Below are 26,451 nucleotides of genomic sequence, written 5' to 3' on the forward strand. Positions count from 1 at the left end.
ATGAACAAAAATGTTTAAATCATTATCATTTTACACAAAACTCCAAAAATGGGCCGGACAAAAGTATTGGCACCCTCAGCCTAATACTTGGTAGCACAACCTTTAGACAAAATAACTTCAAACAACCGCTTCCGGTATCCATCAATGAGTTTCTTACAATGGACTGCTGGAATTTTAGACCATTCTTCTTTGGCCAACTGCTCGAGGTCTCTGAGATTTGAAGGGTGCCTTCTCCCCAACTGCCATTTTCAAGATTTCTCCACAGGTGGGCTATGGGATTCAGGTTTGGACTTGTTGCTGGACACTCTAGAAGTCTCCAATGCTTTCTCTCAAACCATTTTCTAGTGCTTTTTGAAGTGTGTTTTGGGTCATTGTCCTGGTGGGAGACCCATTACCTCTAAGGGAGACCCAGCTTTCTAACACTGGGCCCTAAATTATGCTGCAAAATTTCTTGGTAGTCTTCAGACTTCATAATGCCATGCACACGTTCAAGCAGTCCAGTGCCAGAGGTAGCAAAGCAACCCCAAAAATATCAGGCAATATCCGCCATGTTTGACTGTGGGGACCGTGTTTTTTTCTTTGAAGGCCTCGTTTTTTTGTCCCTGTAAACTCTATGTTGATGCCTTTTCCCAAAAGGCTCTACTTTGTTCTCTGGTCAGATGAATTCTTCCAAACCGTTTTTGGCTTTCTCAGGTAAGTTTTGGCAAACTCCAGCCTGGCATTTTTATGTGTCTGGGTCAGAAGTGGGGTCTTCCTGGGTATCCTACCATAGAAATCTTTTTCATTCAGACGCAGACGGATAGTATGGATTGACAATGTTTTACCCTCGGACCGCAAGACAGCTTGAACCTGTTTGGATGTTAGTCGAGGTTCTTTATCCACCATCCGCACAATCGTTCGTTGAAATCTCTTGTCACTTTTTCTTTTCCGCCTACATCTAGGGAGGTTAGCCACAGTGCCATGGGCTTTACACTTATTGATGACACTGCGAATGGTAGACACAGGAAAATTCAGGTCTTTGGAGATGGACTTTTAGCCTTGAGATTGCCCATGCTTCCTCACAATTTTGCTTCTCGAGTCCTCAAGCAGTTCTTTGGTCTTCTTTCTTTTCTCCATGCTCAATGTGGTACACACAAGGACATAGGACAGAGGTTGAGTCAACTTTAGTCCATTTTAACTGGCTTCAAGTGTGATTTAGTTTTGCCCACACCTGTTATGTGCCGCAGGTAAATAACAAGTGTTAATTACACAAATTAGAGAAGCATCACATGATTTTTCAAAGGGTGCAAATAATTTTGTCCAGCCCATTTTTGGAGTTTTGTGTAAAATGATAATGATTTAAAAAAGAATGTCAGTCTGTTTTGTCTTTTTTCTTTGCAAGCAAAACAAAAGAAGACATTACTAACAAAGCATTTTTAATTGCAATCATTTTCTGGGAGAAAATGAGCATTATCTGACAGAATTGCAGGGGTGCCAATACTTTTGGCAGTGTAATTATCAGTCTCACGGGTCGTCAGTTACAAATGAAAATTCAAATGTCGCAATCGGTTATCTTGTACTTTTACTCTAAATTTTTTAGCCCCTGTATCTGTACTTTTACTGAAGTAAAAAAAAAAGTGAGTACTTCATCCACTGTAGCGGAAATAATCCTGCATTTTCTTCAATCCCGGAGCTGCGGTAGGTAGGACCACCCCCACCCCAGGCAATAGTGCCGTGACAAAAAATTCCATGATGCTTAAAGCTCCTATATTTGGAATTCAACTAAACTTAATTACGTGGAACTTAGTTAACATGAAGGTCATTTACACTAGTAAAGTTTTCTGTTCAGCTGCATTAACTAAAAAAAAAAACAAAAAACAAACAAACAAACAAAAAAAAACAGCAACACAGTATGGACAAACACCAGGGGAGTGCACCAAACTACCATGTGGCACAATAACCCTTTTAGGGACAGTGGTCACTTCAGGGGACATCTATTCAAAAGTTTAGTTATTAGTTCATTAAGACATTCACTGCCAGCCCTGGTCACAGATTATGTATTGTAATAGTTAGTAAAAGAGGGAAATTGATATTGACAACACCAATTGACGCAAATAGACGTCCAATCTATTTCAACTGGGATAATCGCTACCAGCCTGTCCTAGTTAGAATGGATTGGACGTCTAAATTTAGAGTTAAACTACTGTATGTCTAAGTCAGGGGTCCTCAAATACAAATCTTGAAGGTCCACAATTGTTTTTTCATACAAGTATGGGTCCATTCATTTGCTCCCAAAATGTATAAATATGTTCTATTTTTAATTGTTTCAGTGTCCCCAAAAAGTATTTATACGTATTTTACGTCCCCCCCCTCACAAGAGGCATCTCTAGGTTCTGATGCAACTTTGCTCCAAAACACAATGCTCAAAATCCATTTTAAAGCAATAAAACTGGCCACTGGAGGGTAGTAGCGCATTGGGTAAGAACTCATATTGGACCATGAAAGGAAGTGAGGAGAGAAGGCGTAACCCAATTTAACGGAACGAACGGTCGGGTTGCATGGCCGGGGCGCTGGTGGAAGACGACCGAATGGATGATCAGGAGGACGTCCAGGATACCAGGTGCTGGAAGTCCGAGTAGGACGATCGGGAGGACGTCCGGTATGCCAAGTGATGAACGACCAAGTGCGACGATCAGGAGGACGTCCGGGATGCCAGGCGGCGGACGACCAAGCAGAACAATCAGGAGGTCGTCCGGGATGCCAGGCGTTGCCAGTAGCGCATTTGGTAAGTACTCATATCGGACCATGATAGGAAATGAATGAAGAGAAAGTCAGGAAACGGAAGTTGGAAGAAGTAAGAAGCGTGAGAAAAATGTGGTCGTGCATGGTCCCTACAAAAGAAAGATTAAAAAAAAATCTATCTTGATGAGACAGGCGGTGATGAGGGAAAAATTTACCGTACTTCATTGCGTCTTGTGGTTGATGACTCAGGGAGTGAGATTTGTTTGATTTTTGTTGTCATTTTCTCCTTTTCCTTCGAACATTGCTGGCATCACTTCGGTCATACACTTTTTTATTATTTCTCCATCAGAGAACGTCTTCTTATGTTTGGCCAAGACCCACGACACTCTGAGTTCGCACTCCGTTGCAATTTGTTGTTGTGTCATCGATTTAACAATAACCTTGCTTGACTCTTGATATGACTGCTTCAACCTGTTAATTTCTTGCCTTCTTAATTCTGATTTAGGAGGAAGCTTCTCTTCAAAAGACCTGTGCTCTTTAACATAATGGCGTTTCACATTTTCACTTTTAAACAGCGCAATTGTCCTTAAGCATATTAAGCACATAGGTTTGGTACTTGCAGTTGGTAAACTGGACGGATATTATTCAGTCCAATCCTCATTGAAACGGCGATTTTTGTTGTTCACTTTTTTTCTCTTGGTCAACTTTGAGCATGACATTTTGTTTGATTAGGTCTTCCACTGGTGGCATGTAAACAGATTGCAAAGTGCTGGGTGCGACTCATTTTTCACACTTCTGCGGTCCGTCAACTCTAGTTAGCAGCATGCAGGCTCTCTCAGCCAATCAGCGCGTCCATGCATGCTCTCTCAGCCAATCAGCGCATCGTTGTCTTAGAGATGACAACAGAAGTGGGAACATGGAAGATATTTGACTAAAGATGAAACAGAATTTAGCGATAGAATAGTTGTGCATGGCGATAGATTGGCGATTCATACAAATTAATTTAGGACCCCGTTTCTAAGTCTTAGTTCCATCCTGTGACGCAAACGTTCGAGCGGTCGAGCTTAATTGCACACGTACTTCAGAGCCGGTGTTTTCACACACAAACCGGAACAGCGCGTGCGGCAAACAAACACACGCAAAACTGATGCAGAGGGATATGATGGCAGAGCATTCAGAGGAAAATGTGTCCTTTACGAGGTGGAGATATCAACACTATTTCAAGTTGGTCGAAATTAAAGGAAAGACCGTGCATGTAAAGTGTAATTTATGTCCCGGGGCAAAGCTTTTGTTGAGATCTGTAATAAGCGATTCAAATCTGTTTATTTTTGTTGCACTTCAAGTGTAGGATAAATCTGTTGCTGGTGAGGTGCAATAAATATTACAAGGTTCTATAACACACCTACCTGTCTGTTCTTCTCTATTCAACTGACTCGAATACTGCTCAGAAAATTTCAAATTCTTTGACATACAACAACTTCTTTTTAAAGTAACGGAAATAGTTACTTTCCCTGGTAACTAGTTACTTTTACTATAGAGTAATTCAGTTACTACGTCAGTTACTTTTTGGAGGAAGTAGTGAGTAACTATAACTACTTTTTTAAAGTAACGTGCCCAACAATGGTTTTAATTAACTTTTTAATTATTTTTTTTATTTTTTTTTTTCACTTCTTTAAAATTATATTTTTTATTACTAATGGTGGTTTTTAATTTGCCCGTTTTTCCTTTTTTTTTTTTTAATGTAATAACCCTCAGAAAATTAAACCCCCCCCCCAAAAAAAACAACAACAACAAAAAAGAAACAGATCAGTACAGGAAACAATATTACTACAATTAGATTTAAAATGTGGCCGCAGAATATTGTCCCTTGGGCCGCAATTGGCCCCTGTGTCACAGGTTTAAGACCACTTTCCTATATGAATATAATTAAGATATTTAAGGTAAAAACATTAAAATTCATGCATGAAAGGATTACAAAAATGTGTGGAGACAAAGAGTTTTTTTTTTTTTTTTTTTTTTAGTAAAACACAAATCAAAGAAAAGAATGAGGGATTATCAGCCTATATCATAAAACACTTTTTTTTATTTGCAATACCCTTTTATTTTGCAATACCCTTTGTCCCCACTGCCAAAGATAAGATCAAAAGATCCATTTACAAAAAATATTTTTGAAGAAGTAACGAATAGGTGTCCTCCCACTCTTGAGATGATTATTTCCAAAACCACAAACAAATGCCTTGGCTCAAATATAAGGTCATTTTCAGCAGGCGTGTCTGATGTTGACAGCTTCTGGTCCTGCCTCAACCAACTTAACATTTCAATCGAGGGGCGTGCCAGCACCTCATTTTTGGCATTCCGGCTACACCTGTGTGTTAATTACACTTTAATGACTGTATGACACAGTTAGTATGACACCAGTTTGTTCACTTTTTCATCACATTCTCAGTCATGGCGTTCAAGGGGAGAAACTGGAAGCTTCTTCTTCTCTTTAATGCTGTAAGCTTGCTGGGAATATACATTTTATCTACAAAAAACCAGCACCAAATCAGGCGGCAACTTCCTGTTCAGGAGGCTCCGCTTGTGGATGATTCTTGGATGCTGGAGAACAGGCGGCAGTTGAAACCGGAGGTAAAACTGGAACCAAAGCATAAACCGGAGCCAAAACCCGAGCCAATACTGGAACCGGAAGAAAAGAAGACTGGTGATAGCGAGGACAACAATCTGAAGGAGAGGCTTCGCAACCTGGAGAAGCTTGTGTACGGGCCCCTGAATGGTAGGATAAAACCAATTCATATCATATTTCAGTAGAATTGGAGCTGATAGACGTCCAATCCAATTTGACTGGGGCAGGCTGGCAGCTCCAAGGCAAAGGGGATCTATTGCTGTCAATGGCACACTGTAATCCCAAACAGTTGTTCTAGCTCAAAAGGATCTAAATTGTAAAAGTCACATGTTGTTATGTAATTGATTAGTAGCTAAAAAATGACATTCTGGACACTTTTAACAATAGATCAACCAATATGGGATTTTCAAAAGCCGATGCCGATTAGATAAAAAAAAAAAAAAAAAGTTAATCACCCATGTCTAAAGTCGATTTTGTACGCCCATATTTGAGGCCTATATACGTTTTCTTTTAATTGACACCGTCTAACTGTTTGCATTACTCTAACACACATAATATAATCAATCAGGGAATAGTATCGGTTCTCGTATTTACTGTTTGACTGTTTGTATTACTCTAACACACTCAATATAAAATAAATAGCATTTATACCATAGTTGAAGGAAAACAAGCAGAATATAGGGCATAAAGATACATGATGCCTTCTTATCATGGAAGCCCAACGTGTGCGTCATGCAACTGACTAAGCAAGATTGACGCTGACAAGCCCATGTCTGCACCACCAACTCTTGCAATCAGTTCTCCCGGACAGTCCAGAGCAAATGGCAGGATGCCCTGTCCCAACACAAGGAACACCGGAGAATGCCCGATATCCAACTGATAACAAGAGCTCCAAGAGCCCCTTTGACACTGAGGTGGCCAAATTCACTACTCTCGTTGCCCGGACAACAGTTACTCCCGAATCCCCCTGTCCAATCCACAAACAGACAATAATCCCAAACTCACCCTTTTTCCTGCCCACGGCCCGCCCCACGAGAGCCTTTAAAAGACGTTTTACTAAGTGGTGTAATTTTTCTCGGGAAACTTTTGTTGACGTGTGATAGGGTGACCTTGCCTCCCCGAGTCTGTTTCTGTTTCGCCTTGCTGTTTGATCGCTGTCGACATGAATAAATTGTCAACTTGTTTTCGGTGAGCCTTCTTTAAACCTTTCAAAATGGAGTCAGTACAAAGGGTTAAGACTAAGGTGAACACGCTGAGTTTGGGATGTCGGAGCAGCGCCAGCGTGGGTACGGCGGCTCGGTTGGCACGATTCCGGCAGTCTGGTTAAAAGGTCAGATTCCTTCAACACCAATAGGACTCCAAATATTTAATGAACTTTAAAGTGCCTGTGTAAATACATTGAGCCCCCCAAAGAATGGAAGGACCTGAATCTGCCCCCATTAGGTAGGAACGTGTCACTCCAAATATCCCACAATCCAGAGCGTGTGGACATGGGAGTGTAACTTCATTGTTGTGAGTCAATAAGTTACAGACTTAAAGTGCCTGTGACAGCATAAAAAAAATCTTAAATAGCATTATTATGTGAATTAGAATCATATTTTGAGACGATTAAACTATATACAACAATTTGGCAAAGCGCAGGTGACGAAAAATTTGTGTTTTATTCTGCCGTTTAGTCCTGCCTGTCATTATAGTGCTCTAGCGTCCCCAGCTGGATGATGATGTCGGCAGGGTCAAAATTTCATCTGATTTAGAATTCAGCCCATTAAAGGGGTATTATTCAGAATGAGGAAAATGCAACGAAGAGAGCAGCATAATCGCCAATATTTTTACAGGATATTCTTTTTATCTACTAGTAAGTATTTTTTCCCATTTGTTAAATAAATGGTATCGTCATGACAATTAGGTCTCGTGCTAAGTGGAATATGAAATATTAAAAATGCATTTATTCAGTACGTCATGGCAAAATTATTCCATAATGGTCAAAACTGTTGACTTGTTGCACCTTCCGAATGATATTTTATGCCACTGGAGTCCGGCTTTTCTCGGTGGACAATGAGCATTGTCACCCACAAAATGAAAGCCACCTTATTAAAACGTGTGCCATGATCCCAGTATCGGACATAATACAAAACACGAGGTTTACTCACTTCCACGTAAGTTGTCGGACTTGTTTTGGCCATTCTCCGCAGTGAAAGGGAACTTTTTGAAACCCAAAAGGCTCACACGCCTCTCCCTGGTGCAGCAACAAAACCCTGCAGCGCATTTGGCTGGCATGAAAAATAAACGAATTCATCTGCAAAATCAGCTGAATCCTCAGTCCATCTGCATGCCATAAAGTACGCTGTATTAAGAGATGCTGATGTCACCTTCGTAGTAACCTGAGTGACAAATGGTTTCACTGCAAGTACTAGGTTTAAACTAGTTCAGGCTACTTTCCTAACTTACTAAGGCCACGTTTACATCACAACGATGTTATGCAAAAACTGTGTCCACACGGAAGCGCAAAAGTGCATGAAACCTCCAATTTGCCGATGTAGTGTGCATTCCCAATCTGTAGGTGGCAGCACCACCAAAACTTGATACCTGCGTGTAACTCTCCCCTTCAGCTGTTTCCTCTTTCATCCTGGTCTAATAACAACATGGCGAAACGCATCAGGTAAAGTAATTTGTCATATGAGGCGTTCCATCCTATTGCAATGTGAGGCTGGTATTTTCGGGCAAAACATATAGGTTATCTGTGAAATGTGCATTTTTCTAAGTGTACCTGGTGTCGGAATTCCATGTACCCCACACACAGCGTTAAAGCATTTAAGTTTTTGCAGTTTTAACTTAAGGACTTGTGGGCTCTAATAAGCCACAATTTTTGTCTCTCTCAAAAATGTGTTATTAGAAACACATAAAATATTGGCATTGATTTAAAAATCTATAATATTTAGTACATGTTTTGACCTACGGAGGGCGCCATGTTTTATGCATGCAATGGACACTTGGGGTGATGATGTAGTTTGTCACGGTCACTAGACAAACACTACCGGTGTTCTGCAATATCTTGCTACACGGTGAGATGTCCAACACATGCACACATCAGTTGAAAGCGGCGATTACTTACTAGTTATGTTTTTATGAGTCTTTTATTACCTCTTCATTTCATCAAAATACTTTTTGCGTGTGTTTTCCTCTCATACTTTTATGTATTGTGTTTTCTTGTGGTAGCTTTAAAGCAGATTGTTGACCACATTAGTCACGTAGCAGATTTAAACCACCCTTATTTGATATTACTATGTTTAAGTAATTTCTTAAAGGGCTCTTTAGTATCTTCTGACAGTATGTATCGAAACAAAACAAGTTGAAAGCGCACGGTAGTACTTTGGGTGTCAAAATTGCCTATTGAAGGACGTTTAGCCGGTGTAGCACATTTTGGCGGAACACTTTTTTTTTTTCTACTCTCATCTCGTCTCATCCCGTCTTTCCGGTTCGTTTTGCTTTTGCTGCTCGTTTTGTGAAATATCGAGAATGCTGTCATGCTCATCAATGTTCCTCTCGGGTTCAAATTGAAAGCCATTGTATCCCAGTGACGTCAATACCCTGAGACGCCAACAACAATGACGACCTACTAGTTAAACTAATTTCACAAATTGTATAAAAATGAAAACATCAAGACGGGTTTTAATATCAAATTATTTTAACCTATTATAACGTTTATCTTTTAAGAACTCCAAATCTTTTTATCCCGTGGTTCCCTTTAAAGTTAGAAAAAGATGTTTTAAGCCAGGCCCACGCAGTATTCCAATGCAACTCTACAGCTGGTGTCCGACTTTTGTGATTTGGGGGTGTGGTTTTGCGATAGGTTCATTGCACACCCCTCCAGCGCCTCTTGCTGCCAGCTTGCTTCTCTGCCTTTGGCTGGGTCACCCACCTGCTTATGGCTTTCACTCATCCCACCTCAAATAAAGAGTATTACTCCTAACAAACTTTTTCGTCTTGGTTTAGTTCCCCTCCGTCCAACGAATTAAAACAAAGATACAGAAAGCACTCAACATACAACTTGGCAAGGAGGTTTGCATAGGGATGGTAGGGACAAAACACTACCAACTTCTCAGGAGGCTCAAATTGTCCCCACCAACTTTTAAGCAACCTTATTTGCATTAGATAATGTGTCCAGTAATATAGCTCATCTAGATTGTCTTTCCATATGTTGTAACGATAGAATTCAACCTACCATTATTAAGAGAATAATTTTAATTATTTTCAGACTTACATTTACCACTTTTTCACTTACTGGATGAGCCATTCCATGTTTTTTTTTTTCCTCAAATGCACATTTGATTGGCTTATGACTTGCTCCCCCCCTCCCTCCTCCCTACACACACACACGCAACTTTCACAGTACAGAATTACCTTACATGGGAGGGATATTAGAAGTTTTTTTTTCGGCCAGCAGCCCGCTGTAAGTAATGTAAAACATAATTGCTGTGAAACGCACCACTAATTTTGCTACTGAAAGTCCGACCTGCATCACAGTTTAGCATTACTATTACATTAAACTGTGTGAACTTGTTAATGGAGTAGGAAGCTGCTTAGTAGAAGTGTGCTTCTGAATGTGTTTTCTGCTATGTTAACATTAATTAAATTGTTTTCAGTGTAAATCTACTAGAAATAAGTGAAATTATCTGCCAGTACTTCAAGTAAATTTTACTCAGATTTCTTGAAAAAAGAAAAATAACTAGCTGAAAATAAGCTTAGCAAACTTATTTTAAGCAAAACGTTTGTATATTTAATCCTAAAAAACTTGTTTGTCAGAAATGTTCTTAATTCAATAATACAACTAGCAAACGATAGCACCAACATATTCATAGTGTAGGCGTATAATGTATTTGTTGTTGTTGTTTGTGCTTCTTCTCTCTCTCCTTCTTTTCTTTTCCCCCATAATCCCTTCCTGTTCGCTGCTTTCTCCTAATAAACGAGGTTCATTGAATTTTCACAATGGGCGTATGTCATACTCCCATGTGATATATTAAAACTGTTTTGAGCAATCGGACACTCAGATCTCCATTCTCTAGTAAAGGAGCTGAACAGGACAGATTAAAGAAGAAAAAAAGAAGACATTTGTCAGGGAAGCTCAAGTTTGAACTCCAAGACAAGTGTTACCTCGATAGCTCGATTACAGAAATGAATACGACCCCAACCATGGATTGCTTTTCTTCGAAGGCTTTATGGACGAGAGCGTTTGGGTACAAACCGATGTGACCCAGCCAGGAGCTGTGATCACCCAGAAAGTACGAAGAAGTACAACAGAGGCTGGGCTCTCACAAAATTTGTTCTTATTTCAAGAATATATATTGTTCAAAACATTATTTAAAAGCATTTTTTTCTTGATTTAGGTGAAAAAATGACCGACTTTTAGATGTATATGCTTAATAAGAACAAATGGTTGTATTTTCTAAAAGTATAGTAAGTGTAAGAATCTGATGCATTAATCTGCTAACTAGCCTTTAAAACTCAAAACAAGATAAAAATTATTCCACTAGATTTAAGAAAAATGATCAGATTAAGACGTTACACTGTAAATTTGCAGTGTGAAAGTTAGTATAGGTCAATATAGATTTATTTTGCATCAATCACCAAGCTTATCAATTAATTAGGTTCTTATTGGAGAGAAATGTAGCCTTGACTGCCTTTCACCCAATCTGTTTAGTCTTATTAATGTGCCGTTCCCAGCAAAATGTGTACATGCAAATTATGCTGTTATATCGTCCCTACCAACATTGAGACCAAACCTACGCCCTTGCAACTTGCACACACTAGTTTTCACGAAATCAAATGACTAGCCAATGCAAGGTATTGCAGATTGAATTTGCAGTTAATGTAGGGTGACCAAACATCCTCTTTTGCCCGGACAAGTCCTACTTTCACGTAGTATCCCCGTCATCCGGGCGGGTTTTATAAATTCATAAAAATGTCCGGTTTTTATGATTTTTCACTGGACCAATTTGAAGAGAATCGCTCCAGCCGCTGGGTGGCAGCGCCTGCCTGCGATGACATGGCTCCTAGTAGTAGGGAGGGAAGAAGTAGTTCTTGTTTTTGTTGGCAGTTTACCCCTATTATTAGGCATTACCGCCATCTACTGGGTTGACAATTTGGCCACAACGCCTGCCCAATTGTTAAGTTTTTTTACGATAAATACGTATATAATGGCAACTTGACTTCTGTCAGAGCTTTGACTGTAAAATCCCGTTTGGTGTCGCATCGTTGCGCTGCCGATGATTGTTAACTTTTATAGCAAAGTTTGATTTTTGCCTCAGCTAACTATCAGTAAACTAAACCGCGCTAGGCATTATGGGAAACGTAGTTTTGAACTGCTACGTTTGGAAACATGCTGGTTGAATAGTTTGTCAGTTTATTTCGGTTGTTGTTTGTGTGCAATCTAGAACATTGAATGAGAATATCAATTGAATGGGAATAACAATTTGTCAAGGACAATTGTCTTGATAGTAATTTATAAAAATGTTTAGTTGGCACATAACCTACTGTGTGTATGTGTATTGACTGGACTGCATTTCTGTGGGTCTGCATTATATATTTTTTTAAAAGTCATTATTTTTTTTCAAACTGCATTTTTCCATCCAGATTGAGGGGCACATTATAAATATATTAAAGTGATATAGGCATCTTTGAGTGAACTTCGAGTAAAATTCAAGCATATTGAGGCCGGGCTGAGTGTCCTCTTTTTTGGAAATCAAAATATGGTCACCCTAAGTTAATGTTAGCAAATACCTTTGGAAATAACGTCCATGTTAGAGAGGTGCTAGCCGTTAGCAACTACTTCGCATTATCAATCACTTTCTAGGTTGGCAGTGACAACATCAATTACAGTAGCCAATATATGACAAAAATATTTGTGTCTAATTGTTTGATTACAGATTATGTGAAAAAAATTATCACAACAAGAACACTTTTAAAAGGAGCTGCCAGCATGCTTCCAGGATGCTTATTGGCTTCCTATTCTTTTTCTTCCTCTACAACTACTGTACTTCCTTCTGACCATTAGAAGGTGCAAAATCAAGTCCAAAAGAACAAATATAATCATCCAAACCAGGGGTCCCCAAACTTTTTCCTGTGAAGGGCATATAACTTTTCCCCTCTCTGATGACGGGCCGGGGTGAGTTTGTAACAGAAAAAGTGTGACGATTACAGGAGTGCCTAAATGTAAAAAAAATATTGTTTTTCAGAAAGCCACAATCAAATAAGCCTTTCTGGATTCTTCACGGAACAAAAGTAAATAAAATATAATAATTAGGGTTGTTCCGATCATGTTTTTTTGCTCCCGATCCCATCCCGATCGTTTTAGTTTGAGTATCTGCCGATCTCGATATTTCCCGATCCGATTGCTTTTTTTTGCTCCCGATTCAATTCCAATCATTCCCGATAATTTTTCCCGATCGTATACATTTTGGCAATGCATTAAGAAAAAAAATGAATAAAACTCGGACGAATATATACATTCAACATACAGTACATACAGTAAGTACTGTAATTGTTTATTATGACAATAAATCCTCAAGATGGCATTTACATTATTAACATTCTTTCTGTGAGAGGGATCCACGGACTTTGTATACTGTGACTAAATATTACAGTACTGTATATAATTTTTTTTAATCATTAAATTTATTCGGATCATGGAAGCTTCCACTTGGGGAAAATATATACATTCAGTATATCCTGTATATACATGATATAATAAAAATATACAGTACTGTGCAAAAGTTTTAGGCAGGTGTCCTGCCTAAAACTTTTGCACAGTACTGTATATATATATATATATATATATATATTATATAAGGTGTTAAGAAAAGATCAATTGCTACCTTGCTTCCCCACATTGCTTCCCATGATATTTCTAATCATAGGATTGTAAGGCTTTAGCCAATTAAAAATCATCTCCAAAGGCTGCCAAAATTCACTCTACTCATTTTACGCTGCCTTTTATCTCTCTATATAGGTAAAACGACGCCATTACAGATTGAGCGTGACAATGCGTGAGTGGGTCATGCAGCGCATGCATTGATTGCGTTAAATATTTTAACGTGATACATTTAAAAAATAATTAATTACCGGCGTTATTGGGATAAATTTGATAACCCTACCTTAAGCCTAAACTAAAGACTCTGGATGAGTGTAACATATTATGCCTGTAACATTAAATACAATTAGAAAACGATTTCATTAAAAAATATATTTATTAAAAAAAGGCATGGCCGATATTTTTTTGCCGATTCCGATACTTTGAAAATGACGTGATCGGGACATCTATAATAATAATGATAAATAATAATAACACTAGTAATTAAATAGATAATAACCAAATAACCCTCTCTGAGTTCTTCACAGAAAAAGCCCAGGAAATAAATAACACTATTGAGAAAAAAAAAAAAAAAAACGATCAACATGCTCTCTGGTATTGTTCAGGGGGCCGGACCAAATGTGGAGGCGGGCCGTAGTTTAGGGACCCCTGAACTAAACAGTGAAAAAAAATTTTGAACAGCTTTTTATTTGCATATTGGCTTTTGGGCACTCTTTGGGGGAAAAAAAAGTCATCTATCGCAGTGGTCTCCAACCCAGGTCTCAAAGGCCCGCTGTGGGTCGTGGTTTTTGTCCCTGCCGATCCAGCACAAATAGTTCCACCAATGAGGTTTCTGCTAAAACAAGTAGCACCTGACTGCAATCAACTGATTGCATTTGTAAAACACCAGATTGGTGAAAAAGTTTAGTCATCTAGTTTGGTTGGAATGAAATCCTGCACCCACATTGGACGTTCTACGTTGGAGACCCCTGATCTGTCAGCCCGATATTTCGGTCAGCCAATATATCTTTCGATCTTTACTTTCAACGTAAGTTGTTCTACAAACCTGTTAAAATGGCATCCAGCATTCTATAAAATAATGAAAATAAATAAAACTTTTGTACCAATTTTAACAGATGACTTAAATAACATTTGTGTTACTCTTAGGTCTTGCCAAACCTCTCGGCCTGGTTGAAGGCTTCGGGGCTCCAGGCTCAGACGGACTTCCCATCAAGCTGTCTGAGGAAGAGGAGAAACTATCTGAAATTGAGAAGATAAAGTACGGCTACGATTCCTTCATGAGCGACAAGATCTCCTTGGACCGAAAACTCCCGGACTTCAGACCCAGCAAGTACGTACACTTCAGGGGTGTCACTAGGTTTTAAGAAAAGGGTGGGGGGGCTTAGCTCCAGTGGCGCCTCCAGAAATTTTTCATAGGGGTGGCCAGATGGGGCCACTTAAAATCTTGGGGTGGCCAAAACTAAAAGCCATAATTTTAGGTTTTCATTATTAAGAGTGTGACAATATCTCGATACAGCGATATATCGCGATATTTTGCAACCCGATGGGTTATCGATATGCTCCCGCCAAGAATCGATACTTTTATTTAACATATTGGCCATACAATGGAGTATGGATGCTGTAAACTGCTCAATGTTTGTTGAGCAATTCCTTGGCGGTCCACTAGGGGCGCTCGGGAGTGGCGGTGAGGGTAAAGTGCGCACAAGTTGTCTAGAGAAGAAGAGAGGACGCTCCAAGTGGGTTGAAAAAATAAAAAAGCTCCGTGAGAACGGTGGAGGAAAAAATGAGAAAAATATTGCTACAAATCACACATGGGGACACACTTTAGATTTTACACCAACAAGAAAGGAAGTAAGGTGAACAAGGACTTTGCTGTATGCAAGAATTGTCTAAGAAAAATAAGTTTCACTGGGAGCTGGTGACGTAGTGGACACTGGAGTTTGTGAGCTGCGCTTTCATCACTTGAGGTAAGAAAGTTTTGCAATGTAATTGACTTTTTAATTTAAATGTATTATTTTGATGACATTTGGTGTTGAATGATATAAAATAAACCAGGACCCTAAACTGGATGAAAATGAATATCGAACAAGCCCACATGAATTTACCGATTTATTTGAGAACCAATTTCCATCTAGTATACTACACAAACTGTTATTACTGTCATTTTGATACAATAAGCTATAAAAATGGTTTGAAAAGTTATAAAGTGATGTGCATGATAATTAATGTAGCCTACATATTAAAAATAGGTAATTATTGATGTAGCCTACATATTAAAAATAGGTAATTATTGAATTTTTAATTTCTATACATTCAATTCATATTTTTTTAAATTCAATACTTCCAACACAAAAAAAATATCAGGATTTTTTTCAGGAAACGCTATGAAGTAGCTAATATTTTTTGTTTTATTTTGTTGTTTTTAAGGTGAGGAAGACTGTGACTGAGCAAGTCTGACATCTTAAATGCTGAAGCAGATAGCGGAAGTGCTCAAACCAAGCAACAAAGTTCATATACAAAGAAAAGACCCACCAATTTTATCATTGCCCCACTCCAAGCTCAACTGCTGACACCTACGGCACTTTTTATTTATTTATTTTTTTAAAGATTTAAAACTTTAAAGAAATTAAGGGTGCCATTCATCATGATCTCTCCAAGCGATATCAGTGGTCGTGGTTGGTTTCCTCTATATGTGCAGGGGCACAATTTGCACTAGATTTATATTTTACAGCAATGTTGCACAGAAAAGGTGTCACTGTTTAATAAATGACTTAAACAGTATTTTTTCTATTTTCAAATATATATATATATTTTTTCTCGTTTCAACAGTTGTATCGTAGAATGTCATGTATCCAATTTCTGACCAATATATCGATAATCGCTGTATCGTGATATAATCGTTATCGTGAGCCTTGTATCGCGAATCGTATCGTATCGTGAGGTGCCCTGAGGTTCCCACTCCTATTCATTATATTATTGCAGTAAAAAGGTCAGGGGAAAACTATCAGAAAGACTTAAGGACACGGCTACTGATATACTTTGGTGTATTGTGTAATATTTGATGTTACTAACGATTTAATGTGCATAGTCCATAACTGTCCAGTCAACATTTTGAGTTCCACAACAATTCTGTTTTATTGTGTTATTTATATATTAGGCATAAGGTGTACATTTAACTAGGTCTGTCAAACGATTAAAATTTTTAATCGAATTAATCACAGCTTAAAAATTAATTAATCGTAATTAATCGCAACTCAAACCATCTCTAAAATATGACATATTTTTCTGTTAATTATTGTTGGAATGGAAACATAAGACAAGACAGATATATACATTCAACATACTGTACATAAATACTGTATTTGTTTATTATAACAACAAATCCACAAGATGGCATTAACATTATTAACATTCTTTCTGTGAAAGTGATCCACGCATAGAAAGACTTGTAATTCTTAAAGGATAAATGTTTGTGTTTGAGTTTGTATATTGTGACTAAATATTGCCATCTAGTGTATTTGTTGAACTTTCAGTAAATGATACTGTAGCGACTTAACTGTTCTGCCCAAATGCATGATGGGAAGTGGGCCAACCATGACTGTGTGTGGTGGCTGCAAATGGTATATCTTCTCTGCGTTGGGTACACTACAGGGTGTTTAGAAAAAGATCAACTCCTGTCATTCTTCCCCACGTCGCTTCCCACAATATTTATTGTTGTTGTGGAAGAGATGACAAAGCTTTTGCCAATTAAAAGTACAGCCCCAATGAATGCTTGTATCTACTCCCCTCACTTGACACTGCCTCGTATTTCTGTATACAGTGCCTTGCAAAAGTATTCGCCCCCCTTGAACCTTGCAACCTTTCGCCACATTTCAGGCTTCAAACATAAAGATATAAAATTTTAATTTTTTGTCAAGAATCAACAACAAGTGGGACACAATCGTGAAGTGGAACAAAATTTATTGGATAATTTAAACTTTTTTAACAAATAAAAAACTGAAATGTGGGGCGTGCAATATTATTCGGCCCCCTTGCGTTAATACTTTGTAGCGCCACCTTTTGCTCCAGTTACAGCTGCAAGTCGCTTGGGGTATGTTTCTATCAGTTTTGCACATCGAGAAACTGACATTCTTGCCCATTCTTCCTTGCAAAACAGCTCGAGCTCAGTGAGGTTGGATGGAGAGTGTTTGTGAACAGCAGTCTTCAGCTTTTTCCACAGATTCTCGATTGGATTCAGGTCTGGACTTTGACTTGGCCATTCTAACACCTGGATACGTTTATTTTTGAACCATTCCATTGTAGATTTGGCTTTATGTTTTGGATCATTGTCCTGTTGGAAGATAAATCTCCGTCCCAGTCTCAGGTCTTGTGCAGATACCAACAGGTTTTCTTCCAGAATGTTCCTGTATTTGGCTGCATCCATCTTCCCGTCAATTTTAACCATCTTCCCTGTCCCTGCTGAAGAAAAGCAGGCCCAAACCATGATGCTGCCACCACCATGTTTGACAGTGGGGATGGTGTGTTCAGGGTGATGAGCTGTGTTGCTTTTACGCCAAACATATCGTTTTGCATTGTGGCCAAAAAGTTCAATTTTGGTTTCATCTGACCAGAGCACCTTCTTCCACATGTTTGGTGTGTCTCCCAGGTGGCTTGTGGCAAACTTTAAACGAGACTTTTTATGGATATCTTTGAGAAATGGCTTTCTTCTTGCCACTCTTCCATAAAGGCCAGATTTGTGCAGTGTACGACCGATTGTTGTCCTATGGACAGACTCTCCCACCTCAGCTGTAGATCTCTGCAGTTCATCCAGAGTGATCATGGGCCTCTTGGCTGCATCTCTGATCAGTTTTCTCCTTGTTTGAGAAGAAAGTTTGGAAGGACGGCCGGGTCTTGGTAGATTTGCAGTGGTCTGATGCTCCTTCCATTTCAATATGATGGCTTGCACAGTGCTACTTGAGATGTTTAAAGCTTGGGAAATCTTTTTGTATCCAAATCCGGCTTTAAACTTCTCCACAACAGTATCTCGGACCTGCCTGGTGTGTTCCTTGGTTTTCATAATGCTCTCTGCACTTTAAACAGAACCCTGAGACTATCACAGAGCAGGTGCATTTATACGGAGACTTGATTACACACAGGTGGATTCTATTTATCATCATCGGTCATTTAGGACAACATTAGATCATTCAGAGATCCTCACTGAACTTCTGGAGTGAGTTTGCTGCACTGAAAGTAAAGGGGCCGAATAATATTGCACGCCCCACTTTTTAGTTTTTTATATGTTAAAAAAGTTTAAATTATCCAATAAATGTTGTTCCACTTCACGATTATGTCCCACTTGTTGTTGATTCTTGACAAAAAAATTAAATTTCATATCTTTATGTTTGAAGCCTGAAATGTGGCGAAAGGTTGCAAGATTCAAGGGGGCCGAATACTTTTGCAAGGCACTGTATAAGTAAAACGGCACCGTTGTAGGCTGTTTGCGACAATGCATGAGTGAGTCGTACCGCGAATGCGTTAATTGCGATAAATATTTTCACGTGATTAATTTTAAAAATTAATTACTGCCCGATAACGCGGCATGGAAAATGAATGAATGAATGAAAATAAATGCATTCATTTGGGATGAAATGCATAACTGATGCTACAACAATCTAACGATATACTGGCAAGCGGGGTGGCCAGTGGGGTGGCCAACCACGGCCACCCCTGGCCACCCCCTGGTGGTGCCACTGCCTAGCTCCTCTTTGCTCCTCTGCTCTGACTCCCTACAGATCAATAAAGGGATTGGAGTTATTATTATTAATGTATTATTATGACTATCCGCTGATGATAATCATACGTGAATGAGCTCAGCTCCTGTACTCATCTATGGTAAAGTGAGAAACAGCTGATGCTCTAGAAGGAAGTCACCCCAAAGATAGTGGTAAAAAACGGGGTTGGCGGTGCGTCCCCTTTTGCAATCCCTGAAGGCTGGTTGATGGGTGCACGGGTGGCCCGGGGGACCACCCTGGATCCCAGGGGGGGAACAATGGCTCCCTTGCTGGGCTGCGGGCGGAGGGATGGGCTGCGCTGCCCCCCACCATGGGCTGACTGTGTGGGGGGCGTGGCCCTGGGTTGGCACCCGCGTGGCGTCTCCATTCGTCTGCATGGCTGTCGCGTGCTAGGTGGGGCTCGCGTGCGGCTGGATGTGATTTGGCGCGCTCGGGTGGGGGGGTCCCGGTGCCGGTGGTGATGGGGCAGCGTAGGGTCGGTCGCCAACGGGCTTACACTCACAAGGGATTCACACGATTACTGGATTCTAGATCACAGGGCTGATTTGTGTACACTCTACCCCTTTCAATCACTTAGCTTATAGCCTCCCCCACCCCCGTCCCCATCTTTCCCTGGTCAACAGGCCCCCCACATGGTGTCAACCGGAAATACATCTAGCTGACAATAGCACCAACATATTAGTAAGGTCTAGATGTTCAATGTATTTCTTGTTGTAGTTTGTGTTTTTCTCTCTTCTCTTGTGTTTCTTTTCTTCTGTTCCCCCATAACCCCTTCCTGTTCGCTGCTTTGTCATAAACAACGAGGTATGTTGAATGATCACAATGGGAGTATGTCAGACTCGTAATGTGAAATATTAAAACTGTTCAGACTATCTGGGCACTTAGACTTCCATTCTCTGTGTCAAACAGCTGAACAGGACAGGTTTAAAAAAAAAAAAAAAAATCCCTAATTGGAATTTTGTGTGTGTGTGCAGATGCAAAGAGTACATCTACCCAAAAGATCTCCCCACAATCTCCCTCATCTTCATTTTCGTCAACGAGGCACTGTCCGTCATCCTGCGCTCGATCCACTCGGCGGTCAACCACACGCCGGCCCAGCTGCTCAAGGAAATCATCCTGGTCGACGACTGCAGCGATGATGGTATGGACAAACACACCATGACCGTGAAGTCAATCAAAATGAGTGGTTTTCAGTTAGCTCGTGGCGCCAGCAAGTTGATGCTTATGCATCTTGGTTTTTATCAGAATACAAGCACTAACTTACTTGTCCTTCTCATTGAGAATTCCCTTAAAATAGATATGACGTCATGACTTTTCGCATTGACTTGGCTACAATCTTAATGTCAACGTGCTTTCATGTCCAACCAGACAGACTAGTTAAACTACTTTTTAATGGTGTCTTGTCAGTAATTATTCAGAGGGAGCTATAACAGCTAATTTAAGACGCTATGCTCTGTCTAAAGAATTTTTCAAATGGATTTTGGATTCGTCAATCTTCTTCTTTCATTACCTGAGGTAATTAAAAACAAAAAAACAAAAAAAAACGGTGTGATTATTGTTGTGTTTCAGAGCGATTAAAAGAACCTCTGGAGAACTATGTGAACAAACGCTACCCTGGTCTGGTCAAGATTGTCCGGAACAAAAAGAGGGAGGGTCTGATCCGGGCCCGGATCGAGGGCTGGAAGGTGGCCACCGCCGAGGTGACGGGATTCTTCGACGCCCACATGGAGTTTACGCCATTCTGGTAAGATCTGGAAATCAATTTTTTGTACTGTCTCAATTGTTGTGGACACGTCAATCCAAAAGGAATGGACGTAAATTACAGGTTTCCCCGGCGTTTGAAATAATCTAGATTTTTTTTTTTTTTGGTTTCGTAGGCACCATCTAACTGTTTGCATTATTCTAACACACTTAATATAATCAATCAGGGAATAGAATCTTTTCTCGTATTTACCGATCGACTGTTTGTATTACTCAAAAAAACTTAATATAATCAATCAGGGAATAGTATTACTGTATGACTGTTTGTATTACTCTAACACACCCAATATAAAATAAATAGCACTTATACCATAGTTTAAGGAAAACAAACAGAATATAAGGCATACGAGATACATGATGCCTTCTTATCTCGGATGCCCAACGTGTGCGTCATGCAACTGACTAAGCAAGATTAACGCTGACAAGCCCATGTCTGCACCACCAACTCTCGCTAGCACTTCTCCCGGACAGTCTAGAGCAAATGGCGTGACGCCCTGTCCCAACACAAGGAACACCAGAGAATGCCCAATATCTAACTCATAACATGACTGATAAGACTCCAAAGAGCCCCTTTGACGCTGAGGTGGCAAAATCCACAAACCTCGTTGCCCTGACAACAGTCACTCCTGAATCCTCCTGTCCAATCCACAAACACACCCTTCTTCCTGCCCACGGCCCACCCTTCGAGAGCCTTCAAAAGACTGAATGTTTAACTAATCGTTGTCATTTTTCTCGAGAACCTTTTGTTGACGTGTGATATGATGACCCTGAACCCTGGTCTGAGTCTATTTTCTGTTTGCCTTACCATTTGATCGCTGTCGACCTGAATAAATTGTCAACTTGTGTTTTGAAGCCTTTTTCCAGCTTTCAAAATGGAGTCAGTACAAGGGGTTGAGACTAAGGTGAGCGTGTGGAGTTTGGCCTTTTGGCCGGGATGTTGGCATCCCACCGGCCCGGGTCGTCGGAGCTGCGCCAGCACGGGTTGGGCGGTTCAGCTGGCGCAATTCCGGCAGTCTGGCTAATAGGTCAGATTCCTTCACCTGTAACGTCATAAATGCTACCTAATCGGCAGAAATCTTCTATGGTTTCACGGTGGGTGGAAATGAAATTGAGTACATGCGGGTTGTACTAGTACATATGGCATCGATTTGTTATTTGTTAATACAGTACTAGGGATGTCCTGACCACATATTTTGCATGTGAGTCCGAGTCACCTGATTTTAAGGATCTGCCAATAAATGTATTATAGGAAGGGGAAAATAAGCGCATCCAAATGTCGTTTTCCCCCAATTTGAAATAAGCTATAGACATCAAATCCATTTCAACTGCGAAGGCTGGCATTGAGTGATCTTGCTTCACCGTCATTGACGGCGATAGACTGTGAATCCAGTTTGACTTCGGCGCTGGCAGCGATCGAACAATGGCTGCAAGCCTTTCCAGTCAAAATGGATTCAACGTCTGTCACCATCAATGGCAGCCAATAAATTTATTCTTATAAAACAACACATTTTCTCAACACTGTTGTTGTCCAACATGCCTCCTAGCATGCATTGCAGCGCTACAGACAAAATTCATGTTTTGTGCTAGTTATATCTTCAGTTACTGTACCAGTTGTTTCATTAATTTCTAGTTATAGTATTTGGTAACACTTTATTTGACAGCGGTGTCATAAGACTGTCATAAGACCGTCATAATTATGACATGACACTGTCATGGGCATTACTGAATGCTTATGACAGATTTCATTAAGTGTCATCCGTCAAATTATGTCACCAACTCCATTTATGTCCAGTTTGGATCTTTTGGGATCTGGGATAATTTCCCGGATGGCAGTAAATGACATCTGTTATAAGCATTCATTAATGCTCATGACCGTGTCATGTCATGATTATGATTGCCTTATGACAGTCTCATGGCGCCACTGTCAAATAAAGTGTTACCAAATACTATAACTAGCAATTAAGGAAACAGCTGGAACAGTAACTGGAGAAATAATTAGCACAGAACATGAATTTTGTCTCTAGCGCCGCAATGCATGCCAGGAGGCATGTTGGACGCCAACAGTGTTGACAGCAGGTGGCAGCAGAGGTTGACTGTCTCTCCCAAGGGAGCAGTGATGGCCAAATGAAGCTTCTTGAAGAAATGAAACTTTGCAGCCAATTGGTTAAAAGCTTCATGGTATTTCAGTTAGTCTCATGACAGTCATATGATGACACTGTCAAATAAAGTGGTACCGGTTAATATATTTTAGTGTAAATATCCCATAATACAGTGAGAACAGCTGCGGCTTATAGTTCTGTGTGGCTTATGTATGAACAAATGCCGTTTTAGTGTCAAATTTGGTGTGTGGCGACTTATAGTATAGTATATAGGCTTGTAGTCCAAAAATTATGCTAGGTTAATTTATTGGCAGCCATTGATTGCGCCATTAACATCCAATTCATTTTAACTGGAGGCAGACAGTGACTGAACAAAAAACAAAATAATATCGTATTCAATCCCTCCGAATTAAATAGCGTATACACCGGCAATGACTGAAACAGAATCATTCAAACCCATGTCATCCCAGCTCAAATTAATTTGATGTCTATCGCTGTCAATGGTAATGAATGAGTTAATAATAAAAGACACCTTCCTTGTTTTTGGCCCAGGGCCGAGCCGGCTTTGGCCCGCATCAAGGAAGACATCACCAGAATCGTCCTACCGTCCATCGACAACATCAAATATGACACCTTCGAGTTGCAAACCTACGGGCTCCCAGCCCACGGCTACGACTGGCAGCTGTGGTGTAAATACATTGCGCCCTCCAAAGAATGGAAGGACCTGAATGACAAATCCGCACCCATCAGGTAGGAACATGTCACTCCAAATATTCCACAATTCAGAGCATGTGGAAATGGGGGCGTAACTTCTTTGTTGTGGGCCACTTAGTTGAGACTAAACTTTCTCCATTGGCTTGCGGTCTAGCTACCCTTATTCGTAGCCCTAAACAAAATTCACACCTCTCAGCCCTAAATCCATCTAGGCATGTGTCGATATGAGATTCTGACGGTATGATAACCTTAAGCCAAAATATCACGGTTTCAAGGTATTGCAATTACAGCTCTAAAATGTGTTACTTTGAGATATCTGGGTTACAACTTTTTTCCACTAAACAGGATTTTTTTAAAAAAAGAATAGAATACCCCTTTATTGTCATTATACAGTTGGAGTATCAGGGGGTGTCACCCTTTACAGTGCAGGACAAGTAAAAAATCTCGAAAGTGGCAAAAATAAAAGTATAAAATCTAAATAGATCTCAAATATGTATGAAGTAGTCCTATGTTCAAGCAGTGCAAATAATTTAAGTGAAGTAGCAGCAGTTGACAGTGAAGGCATTGCATATTTCACATTAATATGGCACGTAAATAAGTATTGCACATATAATATGTGTCAATAGAATTTAAGTAGCAGAAGTTGACAGTGACGCATTGAATATTGCACTTCATTGAAAGTATTGCACATAGTATATTGCATGGAAATGAATATTGGACATTGGGTGATGTGTTGTTACATATGGCTGTTCAGGGTGGAGATGGCTTTAACAAAGAAACTGTTCCTCAGTCTGTTTGTTCTTGCTTTTAAACACCTATAGCGTCTCCCAGAGGGGAGCAGTTCAAACAGGTGGGAACCAGGATGTGAGCTGTCCTTGAGGATGTTTAGAGCTCTGCTGAGGCATCGAGAGGAGTAGATGTCCATCAGGGAGGGGTGAGGACAGCCAATGATCCTCTAGGCCAGACATGTCCAAAGTCCGGCCCGGGGGCCAAATGCGGCCCGCGGTCAAATTTCATCTGGCCCCCAGCCTCTGTCATAAAATCAATTACGTCTGGCCTGCACACCGTATTGGGCCGAATATAAGACGGTGTTTTTTGCATTGAAATAAGACTGAAAAAGTGGGGGTCGTCTTATATTTGCGGTCTAGACATTATACCGATTCACGACGCTAGATGGCGCCAGATATTATTGAAGCGATGTTCTGTCATGACAGATCTCAGCTACTTTCAAGTTTAACCAGTTTGCATTATTTTATTACAATGTTTTTCCTTATTCAGATTTGTTTAAAGACTACAGTTACAGTAAGACTTCACTTTGATGGTTAATGCAGTTATTGTAATTTTGTTGTTTTATCACAATAGATTGGTTTGTTTACTTTTCAAAAACCAGAAGCCATTCATTTACAAATGTGATAGCACTTTAGTTTACATATTTAAATGTTCAGATATTAAGATTTGAATGAGGCAAAATAACATGCTTTTTCTCTCAAATATATTGTTCTAATCATTTGTTTCAGATGTACTGTAATTATTTTCTGAATAAAAAATAATTTGGTGTTCAAAAAGTCTTTTTTCAAACATAAGTCTTGAAAAAGAGGGGGTCGTCTTATAATCAGGGCCGTCTTATATTTGGGCCACTATGGTAAATTGGTCAGCAGTGCTGCTACCAGCATATGAAGTAGCTTACACACTAAATGCTGCTCATCATTTACCCACTAAAAGGCAGCAGAACTCTAAGCAACTGTACCCCATGTGACCCTTCCAATTTTCTAAAATGGCGACAATCAACAACAACAAAAAAAAAGGTGACTGCGACGGCCGAGACTTCAAAGATAGGTGGAAATTGGACTATTTCTTCACTAAAATATGCAACAACTCGGTCTGCCTCATTTGCAAAGAGACAGTAGCTGTTTTTAAAAAGTTCGATGTGAGGCAATAATACCAAACAAGACACGCTGACATGTACGACAAGATTATTGGGAAGATACGCAGCGAGAAATTGAGGCAACTTATGCTCGTTTAATTTTACAGCAGCAGTATTTCACAAGAGCCCGAGAGTCAAAAGAGAACGCCACAAAGGTTAGTTGCGAGATTGTTGAAATTATTAATTTAAAAAAATAATAAAGAAAATGTGACACACAGAATAGCTTGCTAAAATTTGCTTAAATATATTGTTCTACGCAAAGGACGTCATCCAAGGTCGGCCCCCCCCCATTTTTACCACACCAAATCTGGCCCCCTTTGCAAAAAGTTTGGACACCCCTGCTCGAGGCCTTCTTGACTGTCCTCTGAAGCCTCTCCCTGTCTGTGGCAGTGCAGCTCCCGTACCAGGTGGAAATGCAGCATGTTAGCAGGCTCTCAATGGATGAATGGTACAAGGCCAGCAGCAGCTTCCTATCCAGCTTGTTCTTCCTGAGGACTCGCAGGAAGTGCAGAAGCTGCTGAGCTTTCTTTATGATAGCTGTTATGTTTGCTGTCCATGAGATGTCATCTGAGATCTGGACTCCCAGGAACCTGAAGGTGTGGACCCTCTCCACACACTCGCCATTAATGTACAGGGGCGGTGGGTCAGTACTGTTCCTCCGGAAGTCCATGATGACCTCTTTGGTTTTGGTGGTGTTCAGGGCCAGGTTGTTATCTGAGCACCAGGCTGAGAGTTTGTGGACTTCCTCTCTATAGGGTGCCTCATCTTCCTGTGAGATTAGTACAACCACTGTGGTGTCATCAACAAACTTGACGATGGTGTTGCTCCTGTGGATTGGACTGCAGTCGTAGGTGTAGAGGCAGTACAGGAGTGGGCTCAGCACGCAGCCCTGTGGTGAGCCGGTGCTCAGGGTGCAGGTGGAAGAATGGTGGGTGCCAAGTCTCACAGTCTGGGGTCTGTTGGACAAGAAG

At 40.2% G+C, this 26,451-nt stretch overlaps 1 protein-coding gene across 2 annotated transcripts in view; it reads left to right on the forward strand.

Moving 5' to 3' along the window:
- The first annotated feature begins 5,154 nt into the window (after window positions 1-5,154).
- The window catches only part of LOC130911186 (polypeptide N-acetylgalactosaminyltransferase 17-like), a 40,945-nt gene continuing 19,648 nt past the window's right edge, over window positions 5,155-26,451 (forward strand). Inside the window, exons 1-5 of one of the 2 annotated variants that reach the window (XM_057828984.1) lie at window positions 5,155-5,494; window positions 14,358-14,541; window positions 19,957-20,123; window positions 20,552-20,726; window positions 23,395-23,592. In XM_057828984.1, the coding sequence (XP_057684967.1) occupies window positions 5,170-5,494; window positions 14,358-14,541; window positions 19,957-20,123; window positions 20,552-20,726; window positions 23,395-23,592 (1,049 nt within the window). In that variant the 5' untranslated portion in view covers window positions 5,155-5,169. Of the gene's footprint in view, window positions 5,495-14,090; window positions 14,204-14,357; window positions 14,542-19,956; window positions 20,124-20,551; window positions 20,727-23,394; window positions 23,593-26,451 lie in introns of those variants that run through there. The other variant, XM_057828983.1, reaches the window with a different exon arrangement.

This window comes from Corythoichthys intestinalis, unplaced genomic scaffold (assembly GCF_030265065.1).
Source record: "Corythoichthys intestinalis isolate RoL2023-P3 unplaced genomic scaffold, ASM3026506v1 HiC_scaffold_23, whole genome shotgun sequence".
NCBI classification, from domain to species: domain Eukaryota; kingdom Metazoa; phylum Chordata; class Actinopteri; order Syngnathiformes; family Syngnathidae; genus Corythoichthys; species Corythoichthys intestinalis.